At 43.5% G+C, this 23,918-nt stretch overlaps 1 protein-coding gene across 6 annotated transcripts in view; it reads left to right on the top strand.

The window, feature by feature from the left end:
• The first annotated feature begins 1,361 nt into the window (after nucleotides 1-1,361).
• The window catches only part of PLCB1 (phospholipase C beta 1), an 849,858-nt gene continuing 827,301 nt past the window's right edge, over nucleotides 1,362-23,918 (top strand). For all 6 annotated transcript variants that reach the window (XM_025264704.3, XM_025264705.3, XM_044928314.2 and 3 more), the window contains exon 1: nucleotides 1,362-1,492. In XM_025264704.3, coding sequence (XP_025120489.1) covers nucleotides 1,394-1,492 — 99 coding nt within the window. In that variant the 5' untranslated portion in view covers nucleotides 1,362-1,393. The remainder of the gene's footprint in view (nucleotides 1,493-23,918) is intronic.

Raw genomic sequence — 23,918 nt, 5'->3', positions numbered from 1 at the left:
ATTTTCATTTATCACGGGCAAATGCCTAGAAGTGGAACTTCTGGGTTTTGTGATAAGTAAATGTTTAAGTTCATAAGAAATTGTTTTTCCAAGTGGATTTACCATTTTATATTCTCTGTAGCAATGGATGAAATCTCCAGTTGCTCCTCACCCTCTAAACCACTGGTATTACATGTCTTTTAAATCTGATCTGTTCTGAAGGGGGTATCTCTTTCTTTGTTTTAAAAGAAATAAGCAATGTTTGTTGAATGAGTGCAAAAAGCATCTTTACCCCCTGTTTTTCTAAATGAGCAAGTTTCTATCTGTAAGACACCTTTCTTTCCTCCGCTGTCTCACACAGACACACAGACACACACAGACACAGACACAGACACAGACACACCCCCCAAACACACTCACTCGGGGGCCTTCTGTCATCCTGGGAAATAAAACCATTGTTTCTTGTAGAAAGGGCTTGCTTTCTCAGAAGCACAACAACCGGATGCCGGGCTTCAAGACTAGGGCGCTGCAAACTCTCAGGCGCAGCGAGCTTTCCCCAAAGAACTCTCACTCCAAGCCTCTCAACTGCTCCCTTCTCTACTAATAAATCATAATTGCCTTTTCCAAAGAGCTGGTGTGTGGTCAGCGCTGGAGCGCTCCAGCTCGAGAGGAACGCTGCGGGTTGCCTCTCCGCTCCCTCCCCACGGTTCCATTTTCCACCCCGTTTGGACCCAGAGACACCCCGGGCTCTGGCGCCCGCTCCTCAGCCAGCCCCCGGGAACCCGGGCCCCCTGACCCCCGGCAGCGCGGGCACCGCGCCACCGGGCACCGGGCATGCTCAGAGGGCGGCGGCGCAGGCGTCGGCTGCAGTGGGGCCCGGGCGCCGGGAGGTGCCGCTGCGTCCACGCTTCCCGGCGCCTGACCCAGCGCGCAAAGTTGGGCTGGAAGCCGCCAGGGGAAGGAGGGACGGAGCGAGCGCGGCGGCGGGGAAAGGGGGCGGGAGGCGGCAGGGGAAGGAGCCGGGCGGGGGGGCGCCGGGCGTGTGTCACTCGCGCGCTCCCTCCGAGTCGGGAGGATGTGCTGAGCGCGGCGCCGGGAGGCGGCGGGGGCCCAGGAGCCGTACCCGGCGGGGGCCGAGGAGCCGTTCCCGGCGGCGGCTGGCAGCCCGGGCTGCCGCTCGGCGGCTCTCCGCCCTCCGAGGCTCCACATCCCGCGTCCCGCCCGGGCATGGCCGGGCGCCTCGCCCCCGCGCGCCCCGGCTGCTGAGTCTCGCGGGAGGCGGTGCGGAGGCCGGGAGGCCGGGGAGGCCGGCGCGGAGCGGAGGCGAGCGACCCCGGAGCCGGGCAGGAGCCCGTGCCCCGCGCCCCGTCCCTGCCGCGCGCGCCCGGGTCGCCCGGAGCCCCGATGAGCCCTGATGGCCGGGGCACAGCCTGGAGTGCACGCGCTGCAACTCAAGCCGGTGTGCGTGTCCGACAGCCTCAAGAAGGGCACCAAATTCGTCAAGTGGGAGGATGTAAGTGGGGGCGGCCGGCGGGGGCGCGGGCGGCGGGCGGCTCGCGGGGGCGGGGCGGGGGCGAGTTACGCAACGGGCGCCCGGGCGGGCGCGGGGCCTCGGGGCGCGCGACGGCGGCGCTGGGCACCCGCTCCTGGGCCCTTAGGTCGGCAGTGGGCGTCCGGGCTGGGTCTGACCCGCGCCCCCTGAGGGTCTGGGATCTTGGGGCCAGTGGAGCAGAAGCGCAGGAGGGGCCGGTGTTGCCGGTGACTGGTCCTGAGAGTTTGGAAAGTGGGGAGGGTGAAGTTGGCACCCGCTGGAAATCGCTGGGATGTGGACAAGTAGCGCCCTTCTCCGTAGGCAGATGCACACCCCGCCCCCGACCGGCACCTCCTTTGGCCCCTTTGGAGAAGGAGCTGCCTCGGAGTCTGAACTGTTGAGTGGTGGCTCACCTCTTAGCGCTTTTCTGGGTGCCCACGCGGCAGAGGCAAGAGGACGCGGCGGCCCAGCCGACAGGTGGCTGGTGATGCCAAACTTCAGCTCTGGGCTCCGCAGGGAAGGGCCCAGAGAAGGGTCGGGAGCATGCACCGGGGGAGGGCACAGGAGGTCACTGAGGGGTCAGCGGGGCGCGCTGGGCCTGCAGGCTATGGGAAGGCGAGTTTCTGAGAACTGAGCTGGCTGAGTCTTCAGTTCGAAATAGACATAGAACACGAGACATTCCTTCGATTTACCTTTATCTTTTGCCAGGACGGGCAAAAGCCCAGCCCCGGATCTCCAGTGACCCTGGACCCTAGGACTTAAAATGAATACCCCCATTGCTTTCAAACATTTAAGTTAATAATTTTGTTGTATACATGGGGATCTTCAGATGGAGAACAATAAGTTCTTAATTTATGTCTTGGGTGTCATTTAAGGTGTCAGTCCTTAGATCCTTGAGCCGCTGGATCAAAGGATAGTTAGGTCCAAATGACTAAGGCATCTCTTAAACAGGAGAAATTATAGGAGAATCTTTTCTTGTTGAAAAGATTTTCTACCTAGTAAATTATAGTCTGTTATTCTCCAGAGTATTTTTCTTTAATCTTCTTAAGACATTTTCCAGTGTCTGAAAACAATTTAAATATTCCAGGTAGAGAATCCAATTACTTAGCAGAGCTGGTCTGTGTCTGTATTTTATCCATTTGGAAGTGCCAACGGGACTTAAGAGGCTGAGTCCACAGCTTCCCTGAAAGCTCATACCAATTATTAAATGCTATAGGCAACCTTTTACTATGGACTTTACACCTTTCTCCTCTGTCCTAGTCTAATGACTGGATGTTTTGTATAAATGGAATATAGTAGAATCTAAACAATAAGTTCAGCCACAGATGAAAGGCTTATTTGTGTCAAGGAGAAACAAAGACAATGCAGTTAACAAATAAAACAGTCTTGCTCTTCTGGAGATCCTTAGATAGAGAGCTGATGGGATGATGGATTTAGTGAGAAAAAGAATGAAGAGTAGAAGGAAAAGAGAGAGAGAGACTTTGCAGGATAGAGAAGGATATTCCAGTATAAGCTCTGGATTTATTCACAGCCATGTTTTTAAATTGCTTTTTAAGTAATGATCCAGAATGTCTTGTTTGGAAGAAAATATGAGTGTCACTGGAAGTGACGGTCTTCCCTAGAAACACATTTTGATATATCCAGGTAGATAATTTTTATTATGTGCATTTATGTCACACATATTTCTTTCTTACCTACTAATGCCAGGCCCTGGACTAGAGCCTGGTGTGATACAGAAAGCAGTAACCCTTCTGCTGACCTTATAGCAGACCTTATAGCCTAGGTGAAGGAGAAAAAATGTTTTCTAGAGGACCAGTGATATAGAAAGTATGAGGGATGCAGGGAGAGTGTTGGAGAGCCTGCTAGTTGAACGCTGCCTGCAGACGCTAAGAAGGGCTCCCTCTGAGCATTGAACACTGAGTTTCTGGGACAGCCCTGTAGGAGGACTGTGGGGACTAAGGAGAGAGCTGGTGGAATCTCAGATTTTTCGAAGGCGAGAACCCAGGCTGCACCCAGGAGTCAAGTTATCTAGAATGCAATTCAAGTTCCTTGTTTGGTCTTCTTGGTCTCCATGGTGATCTGTGGAGTGAGAGAACGCAGACTTTCTTAGGATGGTTTTTTTCTTCCCTCGATGTCACCGTTCTCCTCTTCCCAGTTCATATTTGTTCTTCTGGGATCAAACCAGTTTTGATTATCTGGCTAATTATATTGCATATTCATGAGACTGTGTGTTGAAGACGATGGAGAACTAGATTTTTCAGTCCATGAGTACCTTCTGATTCTTTTACCAGTCAGCTGTGTGACTTTAGCGTAGTCACTTAACCTCTCTGAATTTTCGGTGTGTTTTGCACAGTCTGAGAATGCTACATTTCCTGTTTCTTCTGAAAGTTGACAGTAGCTGATAGTGTACTTCTCACACTTGAGCATACTTAAGAAACATCTGTGGAGCTTTATAAGATTCAGACGACTGGGACCCAGCCTCAATTTCTGATTCAGAAGGTCTGGAGTCTGGGAATCTGCATTTCTCATAGGATCTTGAGAATAGGATCATTTCTCACCAGATCTTGAGATCTGGTGCTACTGGTTTGGGGAACCACACTTTGAAACCACTGAGATAAGATTTGTGGGGGAAAAAAACCCAAAACTTGGAAAGTATGGTAGAGAGCATAATCTTGTTGGCTTGCATATATTTCCACTGGTTTGTTGATTTCATTTTATCTCTGTTTGCATTTTGAGAATTCTTCAACTGTTACCTTTCTGCCTACCTAGGAGGTAGAACAACCTCAGTAACATAATCATGGATAATCTTTTTAGATCTTCTGGGATATTTTAGGAACAGTCTCTGATGCCCAGGTTGACTTAACTCACATTCATGCATTTCTTTTGAATTTCTTACAGTCAATGAAACATTTTCAGCATTTTCATCTGCTTCTAGTGGGAGTGTTAGAAAAGGAAAGGAAGCAGAGAAACGTTTTGAGAGGCTGTCTAGTCTGACTTCCTGCCTTTGAGCAGGGGAGGCTGCTGTGTTTTTCCTTTTGGCTCTGACTTTGGGAAATACCTGCTGCCCCCTTGCCCCAAGGGTGTGCCCCATCTGCTAATGAGGAAAAGTAAATTCTGGAAATAATTTAAAATACCTCAAATATCTGACCTCACTTAAAAATTGTAAACCCTCTTCTCTGATCTTTAAGAGTGAGGATGGGCAACTCAGAACAGATTTTCAATAACCCATTAGAAAGTTTAATGGTACATTTGGAAATGATGCATTTGGGGCTGTTTAGAATTGTGAAGAGACTCTCCCTTGTTCCTTGAGTGGCTAAAGCACCGTAGTCGCCAGTCCTGCTGTCCTGACCCCCATATAGAACAGAAGATGTCACCCAGAGGGTGCAGTGCCCACATAGTCTGTTGGCTACCTACCAGTGTCATGGTGAGGCTGTGGACACTCTTAAGAGTGGTAGTTTAAAGCTTTGACACTGGAGTTAACCAATCACAGCAAACAGAAAGTGAGGGTGGAGCTGGAACGGGGTCCTGGAGAGATCCTGTTCCATTAAGTCCAGGTATTAACCTTTCTTTTGCCCTATCATGGGAAGGCCTGGGGGTCCCCAGTGTCTCCAGGGGCAAATGGAAATATTTCCATTTTTGAACAACTGTTCTTGTTCAGTCTGTAGGTCGTGTTCGGCTCTTTGTGACCACATGGACTGCAGCACACCAGGCTTCCCTGTCCATCATCGACTCCTAGAGCTTGCTCAAACTCATGTCCATTGAGTCGGTGATACCATCCAGCCATCTCATCTTCTGTCATCCCCTTCTCCACCTGCCTTCAATCAGGGTCTTTTCTAATGAGTTGGCTCTTCACATCAGATGGCCAAAGTATTGGAGCTTCAGCTTCAGCATCAGTCCTTCCAATGAATCGGTTCATTTCAGTTCAGTTACTCAGTCATGTCTGACTCTTTGTGACCCCATGGACTGCAGCACTCCAGGCCTCCCTGTCCACCACCAACTCCCAGAGCTTACTCAAACTCATATCCGTTGAGCCAGTGATGGCATCCAACCATCTCATCCTCTGTTGTCCCCTTCTCCTCCTGCCTTCAATCTTTCCCAGCATCAGGGTCTTTTCAAATGAGTCAGTTCTTTGTATCAGGTGGCCATAGTATTGGAGTTTCAGCTTCAGCATCAGTCCTTCTGATGAATATTCAGGACTAATTTCCTTTAGGATGGACTGGTTGGATCGCCTTGCAGTCCAAGGGACTCTCAAGAGTCTTCTCCAACACTATAGTTCAGAAGCATCAATTCTTTGGCGCTCAGCTCTCTCTATAGTTCAACTCTCACATTCATACATGACCACTGGAAAAACCAGAGCTTTGAATATATGGACCTTTGTCAGCAAAGTGATGTCACTGTCTAGGTTTGTCATAACTTTTCTTCCAAGAGCAAGCGTCTTAATTTCATGGCTGCAGTCACCATCCACAGTAATTTTGGAGCCCAAGAAAATAAAGTCTTTCACTGTTTCTGTTTTTTCCCTGTCTATTTGCCATGAAATGGTGGGACCAGATGCCATGATCTTACTTTTTGAATGTTGAATTTTAGGCCACTGTTTTCCACTCCCCTCTTTCACTTTCATCAAGACGCTTTTCAGTGCCTCTTCACTTTCTGCCATTAGGGTGGTATCATCTGCATATCTGAGGTTGTTGATTTTTCTTCTGGCAATCTTTATTCCAACTTGTGATTCATCCAGCCTGGCACTTCACACAATATACTCTGCATATAAGGTGAATAAGTAGGGTGACAGTATACGGTCTTGATGTACTCCTTTCCCAATTTTGAACCAGTTTGTTGTTCCATGTCTGGTTGTAACTGTTGCTTCTTGACCCGCGTGCAGGTTTCTCAGGAGGCAGGGAAGGTGATCTGGTATTCCCATCTCTTAAAGAATTTTCCTCAGTTTTTTGTGATCTACACTGTCAAAGGCTTCAGCATAGTCAGTGAAGCAGAAGTAGATGTTTTTCTGGAATTCTCTTGCTTTTTCTATAATCCAGCGGATGTTGGGAATTTGATCTCTGGTTCTTTTGCCTTTTAAAAGTCCAGCTTGTACATTTGGAAGTTCTAAGCTCATATACTGTTGAAGCCTAACTTGAAGGATTTTGAGAATTACTTTGCTAGCATGCGAAATGAGTGCAATTGTGCAGTAGTTTGAACATTCTTTGGCATTGCTCTTCTTTGGGATTGGAATGAAAACTGACCCATTCCAGTCCTGAGACCACTGCTGATTTTTCCAAATTTTCTGGCATATTGAATGCAGCACTTTAACAGCATCACCTTTTAGGATTTTAAATAGCTCAGCTGAACAACGAATAATGGTGTATAGGTATATTTAGTTGAACATCAAGGCCAGGCCTTGCTGTCCAGAGCTTGGCCAGTAGATAAGGAACTAACCTACGGTGGCGACTTGTTTCATCAGTGTTTTGAAAGGATGTACCTTGCTTTTATTTTGCATTTGTATCTGATCAGACTCTGGTGGTAGGAGGTGTGTGTACAGGACTGGGCATTTGAGAGAGGTCTGTGAGATATGAGTTACTTTCCCCATCACACCTAGGGAATTTGGGAGATTATGAGCTTGACTCCTCTCATTTCTCCATGTTGGACAGGATATGGAGGAAAAGACAAAGGTTTCCCAGTCCTGGATTTGCCCCAAGCTCATCATTTTTAAGTGCACCATTATGCTTTCTAATGGGTCATTGAAAATCTGTTTTCTAAGTTTGCCCATTCTTCCTCTTAAAGATCTGTGTCTCTTTGTTCCACAAACTTTGGAGCATGGAGGGCTGCTCATTTGATTGTTTCCTTTTCTCTACTCTCACCCTCCAAATTCAGAGCTCAGTTGTGGATGAATAGCTTAATGCATTGCAACCTCATTTTCCTCATGTTTAAGGTGAGGCTTGTAGTATCTCCTGCTGCACAGAGTAGCTGGTACCATTAAAAGAGCAAAGGTAAATGCCTTGCTCTGTGTGGTGCCTGACACACAACACTCAATAAAGTATGTTTTAATCTTTATTTTATTTTTATTAATTTTTATTGGAATATAGTTGCTTTACAATTTTGTGTGTTTACTGCTGTACAGCAAAGTGAATCAGCTTTATGTTTACACATGTTGTTGCTGTTGTTCAGTCACCCAGTCGTGTCCAACTCTTTGTGACCCCGTGGACTGCAACACATCAGGCCTCCCTGTCCCTCAGCATCTCTTGGACTTTGCCCAAGTTCATGGTCATTGCATTGGTGATGCCGTCCAGCCATCTCGTCCTCTGAAACCCTCTTCTCCCCTCGATCTTTTCCCAGCATCAGGGACTTTCTCAATGATTACCCCTCCTTTTTTGATTTCCTTCTCATTTAGGTCACCACAAAGCTTTGGGTACAGTTACCTGTGCTATATTGTAGGTTCTTAAACCATCTTTTTAAAGTGATGCATACATACTAAGTCACTTCAGTTGTGTCTGACTTTGTGACCCTGACTGTAGCCCTCCAGGCTTCTCTGTCCATGGAATTCTCCAGGCAAGAATACTTGAATGGGTTGCCATTTCCTTCTTCAGGGATCTTCCCAACCCAGGGGTCGAACCCACATCTCTGGTGTCTGCTGCATTGGCAGGCAAGTTCTTTACCACTAGTGCCACCTGGGAAAAGTGATGGTCTCCCAATAATCAGAGGGCCATGAACTTTATCAAGGTGGTCAGTATGTGTCGGATGACAGTTTTATTCTCCAAGTGGGAGGAGCTAGACCTTCCTTCCATTTCCTTTAATGTATATTTTGATTCTCATGCTTTATAATTTGAAAAGGAAAAAAAATCCATTTTTTTACCCTTTTAAAAAATGTATTTCAGAGAAATATATAAATATATAAAAATATATAAAAATCAGCACTCTTTCTCTTTAAAGCAAGTCAGTTTCCAAAGTGTTCTAAATTTTTATTTCTACTTAAAAACCTTAATATATACCCCCCCACACCCACACACAGAATAAATACACAGGTTTGATGCCTGGAAAGGGGAGGAAACAGTGAACAACATTCTTGTGATTTAGCAAGAAAAAGTTATATATTAATAGATACATGTAAATCTCGCATTGTACATTGTATGTCACAAGAGTAATCTGACATTGGAATGTCATAATTGCTAGACTGGGTACATTGTTTGGGAAAAAGGCTGAAGAATTGAAGCAAGTAACGCCCTCTCCTTTCTACACCACTCTGCCCTCTGCACCAGAAAACCCACAGCTAAAACAGGTAATAATAATAAAAAACCTTAGTAGTATATCGTGCTTTTCCCAACATCCTACACAAAAGCTCAGTTAGAACTTTCGGATTATGTAGAATCTGAAGTTTGCAGTTTCCAAAGTGGTGACAAGATGGCACTGACAATATTAATGAGGAAGGAGATGGGAAGGTTTCTGAGGTGGGCAGTCAGCAGCATTCACTTGGAGCAAGCTGCGTGAGAGAAAGGGGAGAAACAGTGCTGGTCGGTAGATTGTGGATCCAAAGGTAGCCCCAGTTGCTCAGTCGTGTCGGACTCTTTGCCACCCCATGAAAAGTCCATGGAACTCTCCAGGCCAGAACACTGGAGTGGACAGCCTTTCCCTTCTCCAGGGGATCTTCCCAACCCAGGGGTCAAGTCCAGGTCTCCCACATCGTGGGCAGATCCTTTACCAGCTTAACCACAAGGGAAGCCCTCTCAGCTGTCACTTAAATATGCTCAGATACGTCCGCTTTTCATTTCCAAAGAGCTTTTGTGAATGTTTCATTGACAGTGATTGCTGCAGCCTTAAGTGTAAGAATATCACTTTTCCAAAGTGAGCCAATAAACCTATTTCAAGCTGTTGATCAGAGTGTAACATTCATGAAGTTAAACTTGCAAATCTTGTGTCCAGCTGGATCAGTTTTCACCAAATGAATGCTGTGATCAGCACCAGATCGAGATAAACTGCTTTGCCAGCCCTCCCCTATGAGGTCCTGAGGGCTGCCTTCCAGCCCCCATACCCGCTCTTTTGACATATACTCTATAGGTTGGTGTTGCCTCTCTTTGATCTAAGAAAGCTATTTTCTTTTTATTTTCAATGAAAACAAAAACCTAAAGCACTTTTATTACTGCTTTAGGACCTTCTTCAGCAATAACAAAAATGACTTATCCTGGGTTTAGATGGACCTTGATTAGATCCTTATCTATCTGTCCTAAAGCCTGGGAAGTGAAGCAGGTAAATGCCCCCAAGGAGAAAACAGTTAAACAAAACTCTGGTAATTGAGCAAGGAAATATAATGCCTACAGGCTTTTATTGGCATAGCAAAGCATAGTAGTAGAGTGCTGTTTCTGGAATCTGTTTTTCTCTAGTAGTTTTTCTCTTATCTTTCCTGACCCGATATTCCCATCTGTGGCACATTAGGATAATTTACTCTGGCTATTAGCATATCTCCAATCCTTCCCAGGAAAGTTTTATCCTATCAGTAAATACCTTCAAATGATGTTTACCTGCAATGACTGTTTAAATGGGCCAGGAACAATTTGCTTTTTTTATATCAAGCTTTGTTATCTATGGTTACGTGTTTCTTATCAGGATCATTTCACTTTATCATGAACAAGGAGTGCCGGTAGAAAATGGAATAGGATTGATTGTGAATTGTTAACTAACACTCTGGGTCTCCACCTAAATGACAAATCTTTTGTAACTGAAGACCTTAGTTTTCCTGTTACTGGAGCTAATAGAAGGTCTATTCAGGCATTGGATCCTATTGTAAATTCATCTGCTCAGATAGATTTCATAATGCTCCCCTTTCCCCATCTATTCCTTATCAGACCCCACAATCAGAGCCAGTGCCCCTGTATTGCGCTAAGGTAAGGAACTAGGACGTGTTTCTGAGATTTACACATGAGACCCTAAGGATGCCATCGATTTCTGTAATTAAAAAAAAAAAGTAAATGAAATAGAATATAAAGAAAGCTAGACTCTTGGAGAATTCTTCAGGTTCCCCTCTGACTACTTTGTGCTCTGAGATTTGATTTTATTATTTTCTTCACATGTTATTTTCAATTTGGGGAAATTTTTATTTTGTTTTGTTCTGAAAAATGCTTAGGTATAATGCTGAAGTATAATTGATGTTTATTAAATCTATATGTATTTATCAAGAAACAAAATTATTATCAATGGAGAAACATTATTATATAAAATTTTGAAAAATTTAGTGTTAAAGGGCAATTAAAAGCATCCTACATGTGGTTTTCATTTCAAGGACTCTTTTTTTTTTCTTCTTAATTCCAAATGTGTGTGTGTGTGTGTGTGTGTGTGTGTGTTAAGTCACTTTAGTTGTGTCTGACTCTTTGCGATCCTATGGACTGTAGCTTGGCAGTCTTCTCTGTCCATGGGATTCTCCAGACAAGAATACTGGAGTGGATTGCCATTTCCTCCTCCAGGGGATCTTCCTGATCAGGACTGAACCTGTGTCTCCTGCATTGGCAGGCGGGTTCTTTACCACTAGCACCACCTGAGAAGCCCAATTCCAAGTATGCTTTTGTTTACTGTTATTTTTAAATAGGAATATAAGTGCTTTACAATGTTATGTTTTTGCTATATAATGACGTGAATCAAATACACATATATCCCCTCCCTCTTGAGCAAGGACTTTTTTAGTTCACAATATTTGCTCTTTTTTTTTTTTTTTCTTTTCATCACAGTGAAGTTTTATAAACAAGTTCAAGGAGCACAAATTAGTTAGCAAAGTGCTTTTATCTAAACTAGTCATGGTGGCTATTAATATATAACATTGATACATAGATTAATAAAATCTATTTTCAGCAAAAAATCTTTTTTGCTGTTAAAAATCAATTTTTCTTTGAAACTTGTTTATAAAATAGGTAAAGGAGAGTTAATTTGATTTGTTTTGTAGAAGAAGCCAAATAAAGCTGAAAAAGAAAGATCCCAGAGCAAGTCAGCAAGTGGTCCAGTCGATTAAAAAATGATGAAGGAGGCTGACGAGGATTCTCTGTCAAGTGTGCTGTTTGGTTGAATGTCACTTAGCATCCACCCCCTCATCCTCTTTGTGGGACTTTTTATAATACAGAGTCTGGGAATCTAAAGCCATATTTACTGGACTTCCTGGAAGCATCTACTATTTTGGCTGTAAATTCAGCCCCACTAGTATGAGATGCACTTGTATGGGCTGTGGAAGGCTGATCTGTGAAGGAGGCCCCTTCTCTGCCGTCTCTGAGTTGTTTCTGCAGACACGTGGGTTGTTGCAGGAAGAAGTGCTGTCTTCTGTGTCCTTTCCCTGTGTCTGATTGCAGAGAGGTGGTGGCCATCATGGCTGCTCCCTGTTCTCGGATTACTCTTCCTTTGTCTTCAGCTAAGCTGCTGTGTGTGTGACTTCAGGAGTTTCGTCTTGATTTCTCACCTTTCTGAATGGAGTGGAGGCAGCGGTTCCAGTCCAGGGTCAGTGTATCACATTCCGGAGTCATTCACAGAGACCCAACCTGAAGTCTACTTCTCCGGTCCTTTTAATGATGCCATCAAGTGCCTGTGATTAAATTCTTTTGTGCACAAAGCTTCCAGAGAGGTTTCTGTTTCCTTCATTAATACCTGCCCAACATGGCCTTTTACGGTTTTAGGATTCTATGACTTTCAGTCCTGAGATGCAATAACTATCCACACAGCCTATGTAATTTTCTCCTTCAATATTACATTTGAGTATAATGAGTTTTGCTATAATACTACCTCTTGGGTTCAGTGTTGAGAGTGAGTCCTAGTAACAGGCCCTGATATTTACAAACCACTATCATTTATTTATGCATGCTAAGTTGTCTCAGTCGTGTCCAACTCTTTGTGACCCCATGGACTGCAGCCCGCTAGGCTCCTCTGTCTGTGGGATTCTCCAGGCAAGAGTACTGGAGTGGGCAACCATTTCTTTCTCCAGGGGATCTTCCCAGCCCAGGGTTTGAACCCTTGTTTCTTATGTCTCCTGCATTGGTAGGTGGATTCTTTACCATTGAGACATTGGGAAGGCCATTATTTATTTATAGTCATGCCCATTCAGTCATCAAGACCACCTCAAGTGGTAGGGAAAGATTAAGTGTTGCTGCTACTGCTAAGTTGCTTCAGTTGTGTCCGACTCTGTGCGACCCCATAGATGGCAGCCCACCAGGCTCCACCATCCCTGGGATTCTCCAGGCTGGAGTGGGTTCCCATTTCCTTCTCCAGTACATGAAAGTGAAAAGTGAAAGTGAAGTCGCTCAGTCGTGTCCAACTCTTCGCAACCCCATGGACTGCAGCCCTCCAGGCTCCTCCGCCCGTGGGACTTTCCAGGCAAGAGTACTGGAGTGGGTTGCCATTGCTTTCTCTGGATCAAGTGTTACTATTCCTATTTTATGTAGATGTCAGCTGGGGCTAGTGGGTGGTGAGTTGCCCAAGTTGCCCACAACTAGTTAGAGGCAAAGTCGGGTCTTTAGGTTAAATTATGGGCCTCTTCCAGTCTCTGGAGAAGGAAATGGCAACCCACTCTGGTATTCTAAACTGGAAAATCCCATGGACAGAGGAGTGTGGCCGGCTTACAGTACATGGGGTCGCAAAGAGTCAGACACGACTCAGCGACTTCACTTTGCAGTCTACTGTGGCAAACAGGTTCGAAACAGGAACCTTTGGGTAACAAAACACTTTTAATAGAATTCAAATGAATACAAGCTGAAAGTGCTTCACTGACTTTTCCAAAGAATCCCCCTGATTTTAGGATTCATACAAATGAGGCTGAGATCCTTGCAAACTCATCCCTCTTTGCTAGTGTTATATTTTTATGCTGCAATATTTTTATGATGTACACACAAAGTCCACTTTTGTTATACAACATAGGACTTGGAAATGTAGGAAAACTTCATTGCTGCTTTGAGGCACAAAGACAGTCTAGTCTTCAAATGTTCTACATTAGTCAGTATAAAACATGCTTATGGAAAGATATTTAAGAATGGTGTTTAAAGCAAAGGTCATTTTTTCATTACCTAATAAGTGACACTTTTGTATCTAACAAGACTCATTACACGTGTTTTTCCATCTTTTTCTCTTCTGAACATACTTGCAAATGCTGTCTTTTGTTGGATTCCCCTAAGACTGATCCCATGGCTTCCTATAAGAAATTTTTGATCTTGGAAGATGGAAGATAAGGTGGGCATGACGGAAGTGTAGAAGTTGCCCCATGAGCCCAGGCAAGAGGCAGGAATTCAAGGTGGTGTCAACTGAGAGGTCAGATATAAGCTGCCAGGACAGGAAGGTACCTCCAGGGAGGTGGTGATACCTTAACTGGACCAGGGCTTCTGTGTTATTCATCTTCTTTCCCTAGGACAAAGCAGAGGCTTGGCACTGACTTGGTGCTCAGAGAAAGCAATGGTAACTCACTCCAGTACTCTTGCCTGGAAAATCCCATGGGTGGAGGATCCTGGTAGGGAATGTTTGTAGAATAAAGGAATCATCTAGTGTGTGCCTGCCTCATAGTGGGTTCTTGGGAAGGGAGGCAGGTAGTCTTAGGGAGACTTGGAGAACAGTCACGCTCCCAAGACCCCTTCATGCCATGTCGCATGTGGTGCTGGGTCCATCCTTCCATTGCTGTGAAATCTCCCGGAGTCTGAGGGACTCTGTGGCCTTCTTAACTTTGGTTTCTCCGTTTGAGTTCCAGAAGCAAAACGTTTACTGTCAGCACGTAGATTGCTGTCACAGGCACGCATTTCCTGTGACGGCTAAATACGGCTTGAAGTTGAGTGTGCACTCAATTGTGATTCAATATTGGTTGAAAATTATGCTGCTTAGTGTATTTACATCTCTTATTCTGGATGTTACCAGTGACTTCTGTTTTCTGAAGATACACATTTACCCAGATTTTGCAAGGAAAATTGCCCTTAAAGAAACTCAGAAGTGTTGGGAGTGATGAACAAAAGACTGACGGTTGTGAAAACATCCTCTCTATCAGGATAATGATTCACAAGGAGAAAAACGAATATGTGAGTTTTATTGCCAAAATGAGAAAAATAGCAAGTAAAAGACATATAGTTTTAAAATATTATTAATACTAAAAATTCCACCTACACTGTTTCTTCTGTATAGAGGGAATGGAAGTTACCAGGACAATAGTATTGATGTATGCCCTTCCCCACTCCTAGTTCAAGGTACTTGGATCACCTCCATGGTCCTGCCTTCTCTTCTGGGGAAGCTGGGGTACGCTGGGGAAACATACCTTCTCTTCTGGGGAAGCAGCGTACCTTCTCCGTGTCCGGGGGCCCATGCCTGCTGGTTTCTCTGGATCCTGGATTCATAATTATCCTCCCCTTTGACAGTGTCTGTGAAAGATTCTTCTCTGCTGACGCTCTTCAAAGAACATGGAAATACGCCTTGTAGTCCCACAAATGCAGGCGTAGACTCCAGCAGAGCCCTCCGCCCACCTTCCTCTTCAGCTGCCGCCCTCCCCCTCCTCCCTTCCTCTGCAGGGAGATGCAGCTCCCCCTACCCTCTCCTCCCCTCCCACCTGTCCTCCAGAGCCTTGTTCTGCCTTTGCCACTGCTTTGGTTTCTCTTGCCAATGCTATTGGCGGGTGATATTTTGCCAGCTGATATTTTTCAGAATCGACCTTGCTTCTTTTTCTGCAGTTTCCTTCCATCCACCCTTTTGTTCAGAGTTCCTACTTTAAATGTGTATTGATGCCTCTTATAAGCTGGACATTTTGCTAGTGTTGTAGATTGATGATGATAAATGATTTGGTTCCCACCTTCATGGAGTTGATATTCTGCTAGGGGAGATAGATGCTCAGCAAATAGAGGTAAGGGATGTCACTCTAATTGTGCCAAGTACTACAGAAAAAAGTGCAAAAATACAAATGAGTGTAAGAAGTTTGGAAGGAGTCCCTAGAGAAATTCTGTGTAGGGAAAGACCTGAGTTATAAGTAGTTCTTCAGCTAACAAGAGGATGGAAGTGTGTGAGTTCGAAGGAACAGCACTGGTGAGCATCCCAAGGAGGGTGGGCACAGGGGACTTTGAAGGACAGAGAAGAATAAGCAAATGGGGAGCTCAATGGCTCGGATAATGAGGAGAGAGGGCAAGGGGTTGCATATATGCTGCTTAGGCCATTGCAGGATTTTATCATGAAGGCGATGTGAAGCTACTAAGTTAAATTTCTCAACCTCAGCACTATTTACATTTGAGGCCAGATGATTATTTATTAAAGAGATTGGCCTGTGCACTGTAGGATGTTCAGCAGCATCCCTGGCATCTACCTACTGGAAGCCAGTAAAAAACTGCCAATGTAACAACCAAGATTGTTTCTGGGCATGGCCAGCATTTCCCTGGAGAGCAAAACTGCCCTGGTTCAGAATCCTTGATTAAAACATAAGCCATTGATTTAAATCTTAACTGATTAAGTGTTGAGCCAGGACCTTCCTGATACTTCAATGGTTAAAACTCTGTGCTGCCATTGCAGGGCCAGGTTTGATTCCTGGTTGGGGAACCAAGATCCCACATGCTGTATGGCATAGGCAAAGAGAGGGAGAGACAGAGAGAGAGAGAGGGAAAGAAGACATTATCATATACAAAAAGTATTGGGCCACTGTATGTGCATGCACGTGCACATGGCTAGGAGGCATGTGAAAAGATGTTTATCACTTGTCATTAGTCATCGGGGAAATGCATTAATATGATAAAACCACAGCGAGATGCCACCTTACAGCCACCAGACCTACATCTGTATCTTCCTGAAATGATTGGTTTACTCATCTGATGCCCCCACTAAACAATGAGCACTTTGGGTGATGGGGGATCTGGATGTTCATTTGAATCCCTGGTACAGACCTGCAGTACCTTGTATAGTATTTGAAGGCGCATGCTTTCAACTGTTTGTTGTATTTTGTTAAAAGAGATTTTTATACTTGTCAGTAAACGGCAGTTATTTTAATGGCGCTTCTCTCCACTGTTTGCGTGCTCCATCCTGGACTTTCTTCCCTCCTCCACTTTCCTGTTCTTCGGGAAATTTCAGACTGGACAGACCCTGGGGAAAAGCTTCTCATGCATGCTGTTGCACCTAGGTTTACTTCACTGATCCTAGTCTCATACTCAAACATCTAAGACCACCTTTGTTGTCTGTGTGTGTGTGTGTGTGCACGCACGCATGTGTATCTCATAGTCAGGGCTGTGTTGCTGACATTTGTTGGGCATCACATCTGATTTTCTGTGACCCTAGGAATTCTTTTTCTCTCACACGACTCTTCCCCATCATATATGTGTTTTCCATCTTTGGCTCTGCTGCTTGTCTGAGGCAAGTCTAGGGTAATCCCTTAGAGCACGGCCGGTTCTTTTCCCTTGTTGACTCTGAAACATTGATTAGTTGAGAAGCACACATCTCTTGCTGCTTGTGTTCTCTTGTTCAGTAGCACGAGGACGTGGACTCACCGTGGAGTCAGGACCGCGGTCAGCCTCGGTCGGTGGGTGGGCTTTCTGACAGTGTGGGCTGTGGGGCTGTGGGGCTGTGGGCTGGCCCTCGACAAAAGGCGAAATGGGTGACGGCCTTCCGGTTACAGCTTGTATCAGTTTTCTGAGGTGTCCATAAAGTAGCATGGACTGAGAGGCTTAAACTACAGAAATGTATTTTCTTATTGTTTTGGAGGCTGCACGTCTGAGATAAGGTGTTGACAGAGTTGGCTCCTCCTGAGGACCCTGAGGGAAGGACTTGTTGCCTCTCTTCTCAGCTTGTAGGTGGCTGACTTCTCCCTGTGTTTCACGTCATTTGCCCTCTGTATGCGTCTGTGCCCAAATTTCTTTTTTTATAAGGATGCCAATCCTACTGAATTAGGGCCCACCTTTAATAAATTCTTTTAACTGAATCACCTCTGTGAAGATTGTCTCTGGATAAGGTTGCACTCTGAAGCACTGCATAGCACTTGAACATATGAATTTGGAGAGGGACAATTCAGTTCATTATGCCCCTGGCCTGGTAAAGGAGAGCTCAGAGAGCAGCAGTGTATTGGTTCTATTCAGATACTTGAAGAATTGACACTTGGAAGCAACTAGATTTTGGACTGCTTAGATGTTAAAACTGAATGGTAGCTGCATACATAGAAAAAAGTACTGAAACTTTCTAGCTAGAATTATCTGACCAAGTTTGCTGTGAAAAAGATTTCCCTATTAAGGAGAATACTTACTGTGAGCTGCTCTGCCCAGTAGAAATATAAAATAAGTCACACTGGAAATTTAAAATTTTCTAGTGCCATATTAAACAAAGTAAAAAGAAACAGGTGAAATTAATTTTAGCAATATACTTTATTTAACCCAATATATTGATTTTCATGGGCTTCCCTGGCAGCTCAGACAGTAAAGAATGTGGCTGCAATGCAGGAGACCCGGGTTCGTTCCCTGGGTTGGGAAGATCCCCTGGAAAAGGGAATGGCAACCCACTCCAGTATTCTTGCCTGGAGAATTCCATGGGAATAGGAGCCTGGCATTGTAGGTGGCTGACTTCTTCCTGTGTTTCACGTCATTTTCCCTCTGTAGGGAAAGATTCCCTGGAGAAGGGAATGGTAACCCACTCTAGTTGGGAAGATCCCTGGAGAAGGGAATGGCAACCCACTCCAGTATTCTTGCCTGGAGAATTCCATGGGCGTAGGAGCCTGGAAGGCTACAGTCTGTGGGGTCACAAAGAGTCTGACATGACTGAGCAACTAGTGCTTTCCCACTTTCATTGATTTAAATGTACAATCAATATAATAATACATCTTGGCCAAACTTGTCACATTTCAAATGCTTTGTGGTCTCAGGTGAGCCCATATTCAGCAGCGTAGGTAGAGAGCATGCCTTCTCAATTGGGACCAAATCATCTCCAAAGAAATGAAAAATGGTTCTTGAGGGATAAAAAGCTTAACTCTATTTATTTTATATAAAGCACAGTATACACACAATGTCTAAATAAATATTCAGAACATCTGTGATATTAACATTTCATGGAGGATGATTAGAAAACTAGATTTCAAAAGAAGCTCTTCAGCAGGTCAATAATGAAATATCACTGAGTGGCAGTGGTGTAGAGTCTATCCTAAAGGTTTAATCCCAGTACCACCCTTACTAGCTTAGCTAGGTTTCCTTGGACAAGTTAGTTAAGTTAAACCTGAGTCTATTTATCTGTAAAATGGGGATAATAATAGTGTCTACCTCTTAAAATTTTATAAATACCAAAAGAGAAAATCCATTTAAAGTTTAAACGCAACTCAGATAAAAATTTTTAGGATATGTCTGTTATTATTTGGTCAGGGAGTTTTGTAAAGAATATTCTGCTATCAGGAGGGAGTTTGGACTATTTTGTCACTGCTTACCAGTGTCTTTAGGGCATTTTATTTATTTGTTATTAAAGTATAGTTGATTTATTATGTTAGTTTCAGGTGTACAGCATATTGATTCAGTATTTTTATAGATCATATCCCAGGATATGTAATTTATTTTATAGTTATTCATTTTCATGTTTCATCATTTTAGTGAGATATGATTGTCATATAACATTATATTAGCATTTATTATTGCTTTATATCAGCATGAGTCGCTAAGTCAGGTCTGACTCTTTTGTGACCACGTGGCCTGTAGGCCACCAGGCTCCTCTGTCCATGGGATTTTCCAGGAAAGAGTACTGGAGTGGGTTGCCATTTCCTTCTCCAGGAGATCTTCTTAAACCAGGAATTGAACCCATGTCTCCTGCTTTGGCAGGTGGATTTTTACCGCTGAGCCACTTGAGAAGCCCTCATATCAGCACATTGATGAGCAAATCATGAGTGAATAAAGCTGTCATAGGATTTTGTTGATTGTAATATTGATTCCAGTGACTTTTTCTTGCTGTACTATCTTTCTTTTTCCCCCCCCCCCCCCCAAATTGAGGTTTTATGGAGGCCTTTTACTTTGTTCCTTGACTGTCTTTTATTTGACCTAAAATCTTTTTTGGGAACTCATGTAAATGGCAAAACAGCAGCTTATATCATTATAATACATTTCACTTTTGAGGCGTTCGAGTTGAGAGTGAAATGGTTTCTAGAAGGAAAGAGAGGTACATAAAAGTTTACATTATCCACAATTACTAACTTAAGACAGTGTGTTTATTAATTTTCTTCTTTTCAAGGTGGAAGTTTATTGGAAAAATACTTTATAACTTTAAATAAGCAAATTGAAGTTGAATTCCTAGATATAAGCCATTTACTTACAAGAAATAGGGACGTCTACATTTTAAGCTTACTGGTGTTTCTTGGCATTTGCATCATTGTATTCCTGACATCACTGAAAACTTAAGTTGAAATGCAGATTCTCAAACTCTATTCCGGTTTGAGAATATCTCCTAAATGAGAAACTTCAGAGAAAGGGCTCAAGAGTCTGTGTTTTAACAAGTCCCCCCTGTAAATCTGATGCGCCAAAAGTTTGAAAACCACTGTCCTATGGAATAGACATAGATATTGATGGAGAGAGAAAGAATAAAAACTAGACCATATGAGAGTTATCTCTGTTATTCTGCAGTGAAATGCTGCAGTTGCCTTGGAAATGAAGGATGGCCATGTATTTCAAACTTCAAACTAGAGCAGATATTCTGACAATTAAGGATATTTGATCTCTGCGTCTAGTGTCTCTATTTCTGCTTTGCCAATAAGATCATCTATACCATTTCTTTTAGATCCCATGTAGATTCTTCTAATGTATGTATGCATTAATGTACAGTATTTGTTTTTCTCTTCCTGACTTACTTCACTCTGTATGACACTGTCCTGGTTCATCCACATCTCTACAAATGGCACAATTTCATTCCATTTCATGGCTGAGTAATCTGTTGTATATATGTACCACAACTTCTTTATCCATTCCTCTGCTGCTAGACATTTAGGTTGTCTTCCTAAATGTCTAGATTGCTTCCTAAATGTTTATAGACATTTAGGTTGCTTCCTAAATTGACTATTGTAAATAGCGATGTTATGAACATTGGGATGCATGTATCTTTTTGAATTATTCATTTCAATGGGATCACTGGGTCATATGATAGTTCTATTTTTAATTTTTAAAGGAAATTCCATACTGTTTTCCATAGTGGCTGTATCAATTTTTACTTCCACCAACAGTGCAGGAGGGTTCAATTTTCTCCACACTCTCTCCAGCACTTATTGTTTGTAGACATTTGATGATGGCCATTCTGACCAGGGTGAGGTGATATCTTATTTTAGTTTTGGTTTCCATTTCTCTAATAATGAGTAATGTTGAGCATCTTTTCATGTGTTCATTGGCCATCTATATGTCTTCTTTGGAGAAATGGCTACATACTCCATAGCACAGGGAACTCTATTTAATGTACTGTGTTAACCTGAATGGGAAGGAAATCCAAAGGGGAGGAGTTATATGCATACGTTGACTTCCCAGGTGACCCAATGGTAAAGAATCTGTCTGCAGTGCAGAAGATGCTGGAGATGTGGGTTTGATCCCTGTGTTGGGAAGATCCCTTGTAGGAGGAAATGGCAACCCACTCCAGTATTCTTGCCTGGAAAATCCCACAGGCAGAGGAGCCTAGAGGGCTACAGTCCAGGAGGTTGCAAAGAGTCAGACATGACCGAGCAGCTGAGGACATACATATAGCTGATTCATTTTGCTGTACAGTAGAAACTAACACAACACTGTAAAGCAACTATGTGCCAATAAAAATTAATTTAAAAAGGAATGCTTGAGGTCTGGGTTGAGTGGCTACTTCAGTGGGGGGAGAAAATAGACACTTGCTGCTATGTGGGAGGTGGGGAAAAAACCAGTGGAATTGAAAGTGGATATTCATGTATTTCTGGGTAAGAGCCTCCTTTGCATGGCAAGAATGCCAAGTCCCAGCTGATCTTGGAATGTTAGAGGTGATTATGGAGGAAGTAGGCAGAGAGCCGAGATAAATGATCATTTAGCAGAAGAACTGTGGCAGGAAGAGTGGGGTCAAAACAATATTGAACAAAGGAACTTTAATTTCGGAGGAGGAGAAGGAATAAGCCAGGAATAGTAGTATCAGAAACACCAAGACAGCCTAACACAATGTTCCAGCATATAAATTTGAGCAGTTTTACTCTGCTGACTTTAAGTATTTGATTGTCTGGGATCCTGGCAGTGAACTGTCATCAAGATTTTGATTAGAATCTTATCCAATACTCTTGTCAAACACTCTGATAAGAAAAAGAACTGACATGAGAATGACAAGTTACATCTACAGGTTAATTGCAAATTTACCTGGAAATGGGGTTGTGTGTTCTGTGAAGCCTGATGGAAACTTTTATTTCGCCCAACTCTGGAAGAGGAGGTGATATAATGGAACTGAAAATATTGCTATGATTTATTGGAAATATTGCTCTGAACTTTTATGCATGTAATCTCATAGGAGAAGCCTAAACTGTTTTAAAAATTATTCTTGCATTATAATATCAAATTTGTTTCCAAATGTCTATTTTTTTTACATTTAGAAATAATTCTGGAATTTTAAAATTCCAGATGAAGTTCTGTGCAGCAGCACAAGCCTTGTAAAGGATATTTTCAGACTGCACATTAAGTACGAATTTTAGAATGTCAGGGTAAAACATAATGGCAGTTCCTCAGAAAATTAAATATAGAACTATCATATGATCCAGCTATTCCACTTCTGAGTATATATGGAAAAGAATTAAAAGCAGGGATTCAAACAGTTATTTGTAGACCATTTTCATAGCAGCATAGTTCACAATAAGAGAAGGTTGGAAACAATGCAGATGTCCATTGATGGATGAGTAAATAAAAATGATCAGATCAGATCAGATCAGTCGCTCAGTCGTGTCCGACTCTTTGCGACCCCATGAATCGCAGCACGCCAGGCCTCCCTGTCCATCACCAACCCCCAGAGTTCAGTCAGACTCACGTCCATCGAGTCAGTGATGCCATCCAGCCATCTCATCCTCTGTCGTCCCCTTCTCCTCCTGCCCCAAATCCCTCCCAGCATCAGAGTCTTTTCCAATGAGTCAACTCTTCGCATGAGGTGGCCAAAGTACTGGAGTTTCAGCTTTAGCATCATTCCCTCCAAAGAAATCCCAGGGCTGATCTCCTTCAGAATGGACTTGTTGAATCTCCTTGCAGTCCAAGGGAGTCTCAAGAGTCTTCTCCAACACCACAGTTCAAAAGCATCAACTCTTCGGCGCTCAGCCTTCTTCACAGTCCAACTCTCACATCCATACATGACCACAGGAAAAACCATAGCCTTGACTAGACGAACCTTTGTTGGCAAAGTAATGTCTCTGCTTTTGAATATACTATCTAGGTTGGTCATAACTTTCCTTCCAAGGAGTAAGCGTCTTTTAATTTCATGGCTGCAGTCACCATCTGTAGTGATTTTGGAGCCCCCAAAAATAAAGTCTGACACTGTTTCCACTGTTTCCCCATCTCTTTCCCATGAAGTGGTGGGACCGGATGCCATGATCTTCGTTTTCTGAATGTTGAGCTTTAAGCCAACTTTTTCACTCTCCGGTTTAACTTTCATCAAGAGGCTTTTGAGTTCATCTTTGCTTTCTGCCATGAAGGTGGTGTCATCTGCATATCTGAGGTTATTGATATTTCTCCCGGCAGTCTTGATTTCAGCTTGTGTTTCTTCCAGCTGGACTGGAAGAAACATTCTTTCTCATGATGTACTCTGCATATAAGTTAAATAAACAGGGTGACAATATACAGCCTTGACGAACTCCTTTTCCTATTTGGAACCAGTCTGTTGTTCCATGTCCAGTTCTAACTGTTGCTTCCTGACCTGCATACAGATTTCTCAAGAGGCAGATCAGGTGGTCTGGTATTCCCATCTCTTTCAGAATTTTCCACAGTTTATTGTGATCCACACAGTCAAAGGCTTTGGCATAGTCAAGAAAGCAGAAATAGGTGTTTTTCTGGAACTCTCTTGCTTTTTCTATGATCCAGCGGATGTTGGCAATTTGATCTCTGGTTCCTCTGCCTTTTCTAAAACCAGCTTGAACATCAGGAAGTTCACGGTTCACGTATTGCTGAAGCCTGGATTGGAGAATTTTGAGCATTACTTTACTAGCATGTGAGATGAGTGCAATTGTGCAGTAGTTTGAGCATTCTTTGGCATTGTCTTTCTTTGGGATTGGAATAAAAACTGCCCTTTTCCAGTCCTGTGGCCACTGCTGAGTTTTCCACATTTGCTGGCATATTGAGTGCAGCACTTTCACAGCATCATCTTTCAGGATTTGGAATAGCTCAACTGGAATTCCATCACCTCCACTAACTTTGTTCGTAGTGATGCTTTCTAAGGCCCACTTGACTTCACATTCCAGGATGTCTGGCTCTAGGTCAGTGATCACACCATCGTGATTATCTGGGTCGTGAAAATCTTTTTTGTACAGTTCTTCTGT

The sequence above is a fragment of the Bubalus bubalis genome, chromosome 14 (assembly GCF_019923935.1).
Source record: "Bubalus bubalis isolate 160015118507 breed Murrah chromosome 14, NDDB_SH_1, whole genome shotgun sequence".
NCBI classification, from domain to species: Eukaryota; Metazoa; Chordata; class Mammalia; order Artiodactyla; family Bovidae; genus Bubalus; species Bubalus bubalis.
Note: the sequence above shows the minus strand (reverse complement) of the source record. Positions and strands in the feature narration are given on the sequence as shown.